The 10,595-nt window shown below is 42.8% G+C and overlaps 1 protein-coding gene and 1 pseudogene across 1 annotated transcript; one reads left to right on the top strand and one right to left on the bottom strand.

The window, feature by feature from the left end:
• Positions 1–1,547: 1,547 nt before the first annotated feature.
• Positions 1,548–3,444, bottom strand: CARTPT (CART prepropeptide). Its single transcript, XM_047876346.1, has 3 exons — positions 3,286–3,444; positions 2,758–2,841; positions 1,548–1,676 (listed from the first exon to the last, which is right to left on the bottom strand). Exons 1-3 carry the CDS (start codon positions 3,442–3,444, stop codon positions 1,569–1,571), a joined length of 351 nt encoding a protein of 116 aa, XP_047732302.1. The 3' UTR covers positions 1,548–1,568.
• A 2,971-nt stretch (positions 3,445–6,415) lies between these two features.
• LOC125172182 (60S ribosomal protein L19-like) lies at positions 6,416–7,005 on the top strand (annotated as a pseudogene).
• The last annotated feature ends 3,590 nt before the right edge of the window (positions 7,006–10,595 follow it).

Here is a 10,595-nt window from a genome sequence, read left to right as displayed (position 1 = left end):
CCAGAGTGACATGGAAGGAAAAGGCGAAAAAATCTTGGGAGTCAAAGGGAGTAGAGGTGAAATCACAATTTAGGATTATGTGATCTGATCAACATGACTTCCATCATCTCTCTTAGCCTCTGCTTCCTCCTCTGAAAAATGGTAATAATATTTATCTTGCAAGATTACTAAGGGAATGAGCCATGGTAATAGTAAGAATAAGAATACTGCCAATAGCAATTGTGTATGAGAATATTTCCTATCAGCATACTCTAACTCCCCAGGAAGCAGTGGAGGGATGTTCTTTTTTAATGCTTATATTATGCAGCAGCCTCTTGAGTTTGCATTGGGAAACTGTAAGTACCTGTTTTTCTCTTGATGTTCCTTCTTAAATGTTGTTTACTCTGGTTTAAACCCTCAGAAATGTGACCTTGGGTAAGTGCTCAAAAACATTTAAAGGCTACTAACCTTTACCTTTAAGATTTTTATGTTTCTTGGGTTGAATCTACCCCCTATCAGTTTTCATTTGTTCCCCTCAAAACTAGTTACTAAAATGACTAATTTTCCTTTGAACAGATAATTTTTCCAAGTTTATATATTAAACAGTGGGAATGATTAGGTCTCACACCCTTAAAGTACCTAATACAGCTATTTCCCTTCCTTTGGATAAACAAGCCCTAAATAATCCATTTTTTATCAATGAATATTTACTAATAAAAGAATGACCAAAACAAAAGTCCCAATTTTTCAAACTGCATTTAATGAGGCTAAAGTCTGAAACAATTGATCTTTTATTGGTCTTATGTGAAAATTAAGGAGTCTACTAAAGGTTTTAATAAACAATGTCACATCAGCTCAATCCCAACCATCTCCAATTAATACAAACACACACACACACACACACACACACACACACACACACCAACACCAACACCACCATCACCACCACCCCACCCCTCCCACACACACCACTGCAATCAAAGAAAAAGAGAGTACACCAAAGTTTGTGTGGCAAACTCCCAATTAATGATCAAAACTCCTTGGAGCCAAGGTACTATTCTCCCAATAGACTGCTATTTCTAAAATCCATCTCTTTGAAAACAACAGCATGATTAATTCCACCATTCTCACTTACATTACTTACAACATAGAAACAATGATGCAGTAAGAGCAATTATTAAAAACACTTTATTATGTATAATTGTACATGCTGCAATTTGTGTCATTTGGGATTATTTTCCAGGTTGTGATGTCACCTACCAAGATTAACTAAATCTAATGTTCATCCTGCCACACCACATACAAAAATACAGTTTTCAAAGCAAAGTTCCCCTTCTCTACACAAAGATGGGTAAGAGTTTGTCAGATGAATAAGAATACTTTGCACATGTATCAACACCGTACAAGGCGTTATCCTTCACACAGTAACATTTAATGTATTCTTTTATTTGGGAACAGCAGGACAAGAGCCCCTTTAACTGTCAGAGGGAAACGCAAACTTTGTTGCTAAAGCTGAACTCCAGGGATGAAAGTGTGGTCCTCTCAAGGGAGGCAGAGGCAGTGGGGATTTATGGAGGAGGGTGGAAGCCTCATAAGCACTTCAAGAGGAAGGAATTGCAGGTGGTTCCTCGGGGACAGTCGCAAAGCTTCCCAATCCGTGCTCCTTTTCGCACTGCGCACCGCTCCCCAGCGTGGCACTGCGAACAACACAAGGTGCAGTCTTCCCACATATGCAAACCCAGGCTCCCAATGGCCGCATCTCCCCATCAACACAATTTCCGACTCCTGGGAGGGATAGGTGGAACCTATCACCATCCCCAGAGGTCCAAGTATAGTCAGGCCTGAAACACAGAGAGCCTTGTGCTTATAATGTCAGTGAGAGAACATAAAAGGAAATTATCGAACCCTTCCTACTTCATTTCACCTTTTTTGGGTGGGGGCCACATTTTCTGGCTCCTTTGATAGTTTATCCAAAAGAAAGAAAATCAGACATTTTTGTAAGAAATCAACAATAGACCTATTTCTCACAGTCTCTACTCCCTGCTTTCAGCCTCCTCATCCCAAGGAAGGTGTGTGTGTGTATGTGTGTGTGGGGGGGGGGGGGGAGAGAGACAGAGAGACAGAGAGACAGAGAGAGAGAGAGAGAGAGAGAGAGAGAGAGAGAGAGAACGAACACATGCATGTGTGTGTTCCCTCAAGGAAAGTGACGAGCCGGGAATCAAGAATTTTGACCTTAAAACATAGATCAAAAAAAATTGGCAGTGCTCCAGAAGGCAAGAAGAAAATTGGAGGAACAAGATCTGAATAGATTTAAGGGCTCTTCCAATTCAGAGAATTCTTCATGAGTTGAAAAAAAAAAAAAAACCTCATCCTCAAGAAATGCTCCTTTCCATACAGACACCCAAGAGCTGATTCCTGGCACAAGCTATTGGGTCTTCTGAAATGGCCTTAGAGGCCAAGGACCATGTTTGGGGATGTAAAACAAAGGGAAGCCTACAGACTTCTGCAAACCCATTACCTGCAAACCTAGATGGATCTAGAGAGTATAAAGCTAAGTGAAATAGGGCAGTCAGAGAAAGCCAAATACTGTATGATTTCACTCATATGTGGAATTTAAGAAACAAAACAAACAAAGAAGAGACAAACCCCAAAACAGAATGTTAACTATAGAGAACAAACTGATAGTTACCACATCCTGGGGAAAAGGTCACCTCTAAGACTCAAGGTGGTATATTTCCTCCTAGAAAAACATGGGGAAGGGGAACCCCAAAGCCTTACCATGGGGACTTGGCCATACTTCTTCTCATAGATCGGAATACTTTTAGTCTTGAGCTTCTTCAGGACTTCCTGTAGCGCTTCGATCTGCAACACACCGCCCCCACCCCGGAGCCGAAGTTGCCGCCTTGGCTGCAAGCCCAGCTCGGGTGCTCACTTCCCCTCCAGTCCTAGTTACAAGGAGCCCCAGAACCACACACACACTCCGCTGCGGGACTCCAAGGACAGAAAGGGAAGGTGCAGGGGTAGTAACTTAGCGAGCACGGTCTCTTGTACTGACCGCAAGTCCCTTAGCTGCTGAGGCTCCTGTTGCTCCAAGGGCCCGGGACAAGGGATTCGCTCTATAAACTGCCCGCAGGCAGTGGGGCTCCAGACGATTTTCAAATGGCAGCGGGAGCGCTGCCTTTGCGCTCATCTCCGCGCTCATCCCCGCGCACCCGGACTCTGGGAAGTGGGGGAAGGAGGGAGGGAGGACGGACGCGTGTACAGAGGGACTGGGGGGCAACCAAGGGAGATCCGGGAGATACCCACCAGCTCCTTCTCATGGGAGGTATCCTCCACGGCGGAGTAGATGTCCAGGGCTCGGGGCTGGAGCTCAGCATCCTCCTGGGCACGGACACCCAACAGCGGTAGCAGAAAAAGCAGGGCGGCACCCAAGACAGTCAGCGGCCGGAGACGGGGGCTCTCCATGGTGCTGAAACTCGGCGCTGCTGTGGCACCCCACGCTCCCGCCTTTTATAGAGAGCCAGAGCCCGAGTACAGGGAAGAGGGAGGGGGCGACGAAGGAAGTGAGTGTGGAGGAGGGTCCAGGTCAACCGTCTGTAGGCAGCGCTCCGCCACCGCCTGACATCAATGCCCGCTGGACACCAGGCACCCGTGAACGAAGCTGTGCGCACAGACAACAGGGACCCCGCACCCCTAAGTGCTGTCAGCCCCGCGGCAAGGGACGCTCCCCTAGGGGCCAGAGCTGAAATGGAGGGGCGGAGGGGCGAAAGCTGAGGGATGGGGAGGAGGAGGGGGCCAGGAAATGGAAAATGCCTTGGAGGCAAGGCACAGGCTGTAGAGTCGCTCCCCATCCCTAGCAGCAGTGGCAAAGCAATCCACCTCACCAGCCCTGCTTCGCCTCTCACCCCAGCCTGTGGCAGCAAGCAGGAGGTGTTGCCTCCGTGCAGGCATGTTTGCTGAGCATTTTACTAGACACTGATGCCAGGTAGGGGAGGCAAACATAGTACATGTAACAAAGAGAAATCATGGCCTTCCCCAGGATGAGTTCACAGAATCTACGTGGTAATGAGAAAAGAAGGAAGACAGACTAACCTCAATTCAGGGGCAGTATGGAGGGTACAGAGAGAGCCCCATTCTGATTCTGGTCCTGGCCCCGCTGCTTACAAGCTGTGTGACTTTAGGCAAAATAAAGAATCTATCTGAGCCTCTCTCTTTCTCTCTCTCTCTCTCTCTTTCATACAACTGGAATTTAAAAATGCACCTTACAAAGTTATCAAAAGGAGGAATGAGAATAGGTATGTAAAATCCCTGGCCCTTAACACAATAAGCACTAAGCCTCCCTGCCTCTTTCTTTTAAACTATGAGGCTACCCAGGTAAGTGGTTGTGTGCAGTACTCAGTTTTTCCTTTGGGCAAACTCACCATCCTCATAACCCCTCTTACCCACTACCCATTTGTGATATCTAAGAAGCCTGTCTAGAAAGAAAGCAAAGGGGATGAAAAATGCAACTCCCTGATTATGGAAATATCTCTAGAGATCAGAAGTCAATGATGAGCCAGGTCCTTAGTGACCTGGGAAGACTGGTTTTTAAAAGGTGGGGGGTCCTTATGGCCTGAATACAAATCAAAGTTTCTGTAGGAGAGGTGATATTTTCCCTACTTAGACCTAGAGGCTTATCACTCAGGCAGGCTTAACCCTGCCTGACCACCTGGGTTCTTTCACCACGTCATCTTTCTTTCAACTGCTCCTAACCCCATTCACTTTTCTCCAACCCCATTACTACCACCCCAGTTCTGGACAATTGCCCCAACCTACATCTTGCCTTCCTCCAACTCCACCCCATCTTCTCTTGCCTTCCTCTAATCCATAACTGACAACCAGGCAGAGTGTTTTTACCCTTAATATGCACTGATGGCTTCCCATCTTACTAAGCACTGAATCTAAATTCCTCATCCTGACTTAAAAAGTACTACATGATCTGTACCTCTCTCCAATTTCATGTCCTACCACTCTGCCCCAGGCCCCTCCACTCCAGCCCCAGTGGCCTTCTCTGTTGTCCTCTAACAGGTCAAGCTCATTCCCATTTTGAAGCTTTTGCCCTTACCTTACCTGGAAAGGTCTTCCTGTGTTTCTAAATAGTTGAATACTTCTTGTAATTTAAATCTCAGTTTAAATGTCCTTGACCAGCCAATCTAAAGTATCCACCAATTTATGCTCCCACAGATTTATTGCTTGCCATGTGATGTAGGTCACTGGGATAATCAATACAAAATATGTGTCTGTTATTTCATTTATCAAGTATTTAATTGCTACTCAAATGCACCCTGGGAAGCAATTCAAGAAATACTATCTCTCCTGATGAGTAGCACACACATCAACAGTATCAAAGTATTTTTCTTTGGGATAAATCTAACTTGAAAATTAATCTAATACCTACCCCAGGTCTGCCTCTTAAACATACCTTTAGATCCTACACAATAATACTTCAGTGACAGCACATTTTACTGTTTAAACCTTACAGAGACATATTGGCACTCATTGCAAAAAGGATCTCCAGTAATGAAGGTATTCTAAATTTCAGAAAGAAAGTAAGGTTTTAGTCCATCCTTCTGCAAAGATGGGAATATTCCCAATGCAGTAATTTCTCTCATGTTTTGGACAGACACAATTTACTGATTTACTATGGACAAACCTCTCTTAACCACTCCTCCTAAGATAAAGCAGGTTTCCTATTTCTCTCTCACTCCCTCCTTCAAATTTTGAGTAATTTCTTTTCCAGTATGGCCCAGAATAACACTTGGCCTCTTGGATTGTCATATTGCTCAAATACCAAACTACTTTGTTATCCATTAACCCCCTCTCCATCCTTCTGCCAAACAAGTCTTGTTCAACAGTAAACTTCCTCAGTTTGGGCCAGGAAAACAAAACCAAAAATAAACATTGGAACTCCATCAAAATAAAAAATTCTTCACAGTGAAGGAAATAATCAATAAAACTAAAAGACAATCTAATGAATAGGAGAAGATATTTACAAATGACATATCTGATAAAGGGTTAGTATCCAAAATACAGAAAGAACTGATACAATTCAATGCCCAAAAAACAAAGAATCCAATTTAAAAATGAGCAGAAGACATGAACAGACATTTCTCCAAAGAAGAAACACAGATCACCAACAAATGCATGAAAAGATGCTCAACATTACTAATCACCAGGGAAACACAAATCAAAACCACAATGAGATACCACCTCACACCCGCCAGAATGGCTAAAATCAAAAACACAGGAAACAACAAGTGTGGGGAAGAATGTGGAGAAAAAGGAAGCCTCTTGCTGTGGGAATGCAAACTGGTGCAGCCACTGTAGAACACAATAGGGAGGCTCCTCAAAAAGTTAAAAATACTTTCCTTTTACTGCCACGGTGGCAGCCATAAGTATGTTCAGGCTTCAAAAGAGGCTTGCCTCCAAGGTCCTCCACTGTGGCAAAAAAGGTCTCGTTGGACCCCAATGAGTCTAAGGAAATCACCAGTGCCAACTCCCATCAGTATATCCAGAAACTGATCAAGGATGGGCTGGTCATCCAGAAGCCTGTACTGTCCATTCCCAGGATCAGTACCAGAAAAACAACTTGGCCTGCCAGAAAGGTAGGCATATGGGCATCAGTAAGAGAAAAGGTACTGCCAAGGCTCGAATGCCTGAGAAGGTGACCTGGATGAGGAGAATGAGAATTATGTGCCAGTTGTTCAGCAGACACCATGACTCTGAGAAGACTGACTGCCACATGTGTCATAGCCTGTACCTGAAAGTCAAGGGCAACCTGTTCAAAAACAGGCGGATTCTCATGGAACACATCCACAAGCTGAAGGCAGACAAGGCTCTCAAAAAGCTTCTGCTGAAAAGGCTTCTGCTGAAAAAGGTCCACAGATCAAGGACCAAGGAAGCACACAAAGTCTGTGAAGAGCAGCTCCAAGCCAAGAAGGAGGAAATCATCAGACTCTGTCCAAGGAGCAAGAGACAAAGAAATAAAGCTTCCTCTCTTTTGTCTGTATACAGTGGCCTCAGCAATTACACAGGTCAATTATTCAATAAAGCAAACCCTTATCTGCCCCCCCAAAAAAATTAAAAATAGAACTACTATATGATCCAGTAATTCCACTACCGGGTATTTACACAAAGAATACAAAAACATTAATTCAAAAAGATACAAGCACCCCTATGTTTACTGCAGCATTATTTACAATAGCCAAATTATGAAAAAGCCCAAGTGTCTATCAATAGATGAATGGAAGAGCACCTGGGTGGTTCAGTTGGTTGGGCATTCGACTCTTGATTTTGGCTCAGGTTGCCATCTCATGGTTTGTGGGATCAAGTCCCATGTCAGGCTCTGCACTGACAATGTGGAGCCTGCTTGGAATTCTCTCTCTCTCTCTCTCTCTCTCTCTCTCTCTCTCTCTCTCTCTGCCCCTCCTTGCATTCTCTTGCTTGCTTTCTCTCTCTCAAAATAAATAAACTTAAAAAAAAATAGATGAACGGTTAAAGAAGATGTGATACACACACTCAGCCATAAAAAAAGAATAAGTTCTTGTCATTTGTAACAACATAGATGGGTCTAGAGAGTATAAACCTAGGTGAAATAAGTCAGTCAGAGAAAGCCAAATACTGTATGATTTCACTCATATGTGGAATTTAAGGGGGGGGAAGGAAAAAAGAGGCAAACCCCAAAACAGACTGTTAACTACAGAGAACAAAGGGAGGTGAGTGGGTGGGGTACATAAAATAGGTGAAGGGCAATGAAAGTACTTATCACGATAAACATTGAGTGATGTATAGAGTTGTTGAATCACTACACTATACCTCTGAAACTAATATAACACTGTATATTAATTATATTGGAATTTAAAAAATCCTCAGTTTCACTGACCTCTTAGATATTTGTATTTAAAAGTGTTTCTCTTTACTTATGTTCACTGCACTTTCCTCCAGGTTAAACATCACTCTGTTCTCTTTGGTACACATTTATAATCTCATGGGTGGCACACTTTTCACTTCTACATTATCTGCTCCCCCACCTTCCCTATCTCCAGAAGAGAAATGAGTTTCCATTGACATTCATCTTGTATTTACTGACTTTCAATCCAAAGCCTTCCAAAGGAACTGATGTCATTCTGTTCTAATGAAACATCTTTATCACTATATAGAAGAAAACAATCTGCAAATGAAGCACACTTGGAGTTGATGCTAAACTGGGAGGTGCTGGAGACATATGAAAGACTATGTATTTTAGAGACAGCCTCAGAAGGAATAAAGTAGAGAAATAAGACAAGGCTTTCCATTATTTTTTCAAAGATTTCAATTTAAAAACTGTCAATTTCAAGGCTTCCAATTTTTTTTTCTTACTTTCTAATATGAAATTTATTGTCAAATTGGTTTCCATACAATACCCAGTGCTCATCCCAACAGGTGCCCTCCTCAATGCCCATCATCCACTTTCCCCTCCCTCTCACCCCCCATCAACCCTCAGTTTATTCTCAGTTTTTAAGAGTCTCTTATGGTTTGCAAGGCTACCAATTTTTTTAAAATATCAATGTTCAATATGTTCACAGCACTGCTAAGTACACTATGAGGACTAAACAAGAACAATTCTTGCCCTTGATCTCTGGGTCTGATCATATCCATAAATACCCATAATGTAACATCTCATTGAGGTCAGGGTCCTTCTAGAGAAAGGAAAGCCCCAAGAACTCAGAGATCAATTCCCACTAGAGAGGGGAAGTTTCATGAAAAAAAAATAGCATAGGAGTTTCTGGGTCTTAAGAGGGTGTGTAGAATTTCCACAATAACTAACATCCCACTCTGGGGCCTTGGGGGTAAATAGGCAATGTACACATAGTCATGGAGTCAAGGACATCTGGGGAAACTGAATGATCTGGGATGTTGGAGGGTAGGATACATAGAGAATGTAAAAGATGGGGAAACAGCACTGGAAAGGAACAGTAGAGCAGAAAAAGGAAATTAAGAGTAGCAATAGATCATTCTAAATTTGTATCCAAAATGAACAAAAAGCATAGATGAACCCAAAGGTTTCCATTTTTTAAATACTAACACTAAAAGCAAGCTTTGTTACCTAAGAGGTCTAGTCTAAGAGAAGTAGCCCGTGTCAGATATAGGGAGGTATCAGTAATGAAAGGATACTTGTTCCAGGACAAAGAAACCTTTCTCAGGTTTCTTTTGCACCACACACCTGGAGTGCAGCAGAAAGAACGGCCTAACCTACACTCCCTATGCCAGAGGTATCCCATCTTCTCCTCTAATTTTTCTGGATTCAGAGCTCCTAAACTTGTAAGAAGTGTAGGATTAGAACTAAAGCAGTAGACTGGGATGCCCGAAGAGATGAACTATATGACCTAATAGAGAGTAATTTGAATCCCTCAATGGCTTTTCATTGCCTATACTTTTAAATTAACTTCTCAGCATGGTGTCAGAGTTTTCTCATAGTTTGATCTTTGCCCATATTTCCAATCTCCTTTTCCTCCACTTCCAACCAGTTCTATCAGGCATCTTATATTTTATTTGGCAGATACACCACACTTATTTCTTACCTTTGCACTAAATGAGAGGAATACACTAGGTTATGCTGTTATAACAAACACCTCCCAAATCTTAGTGACATGACAAAAAAGAGATCTATTTCTCACTCGTCTCACATTTGCATCGGGTTTAATGAAGTGCTATGTTCATCATGGTCTCAGGGACCTAGAATGACCAAACAGCCACCATGTCTGACATTGCTGGTTGTGTTCGGGGGCGGGGGGGGGGGGGGGGGGGGGCGGTGGCGGTGAGCAGTCCGGGGAAGAAGAGCTCTGGGTAATCTTGAACAATCTATTAACAGCTCTGGCCCAGAAGTGCTGTTTAACTTGTTTGTAACTCATTAGCCTGAACTAGTCACATGGCTCCACCAACGTAAAAGGGACTAAGTGCAGTGTTAACATGTACCTAGAACAGACTACCATACACGTCTGCATGTTCATACCTCTGCCTTTGTCCATGCCCTTCTCTACACCTGGAATGTCCTTCCCAGGCTGTGAACATCTAAACAGCTCATGTTTCAAGACCTATCTTATCTGACACCTTCCTCATCCATTAGCAATCATACCAACAGGTTTACCTTACATTTGTTTCCATAAATCTTTAAACAATACTTATTAAAACACCCAACATGCATTATATTATGTTATCATATGTCTATCTCACTTGCTAGACAAAAAAAAAACCCTCGAATACTCTTGGTATTCCCAGTATTTAACATGGTGCTCGATACACAGATGAGAAGGAGAAAGTTAGGTGTTATGAAATGAAAGATAATATTTAGACACTAACTAGGTGACCATACAAACAATTACACACTTATTACAGAATAAATTCATCAAGCAGTTTAAAAGCACTGCCAATTTACTATTTAGAAACACCATTATCACCCTCATATTAAGAAAAAAGTATGCCAGAGAGGGGGAAATTTGTTTCACAGGTAGTCACTTTCAGAGTAGGATTTCTGGGGTACAAGCTCTGGCCTCTCTCAACATTTCCTCCAACAATTAAGGGAATTTTAGTTGCAAAAT

The sequence above is a fragment of the Prionailurus viverrinus genome, chromosome A1, assembly GCF_022837055.1.
Source record: "Prionailurus viverrinus isolate Anna chromosome A1, UM_Priviv_1.0, whole genome shotgun sequence".
Classification (NCBI taxonomy): domain Eukaryota; kingdom Metazoa; phylum Chordata; class Mammalia; order Carnivora; family Felidae; genus Prionailurus; species Prionailurus viverrinus.
This window is presented reverse-complemented; position numbering and strand designations above follow the sequence as displayed.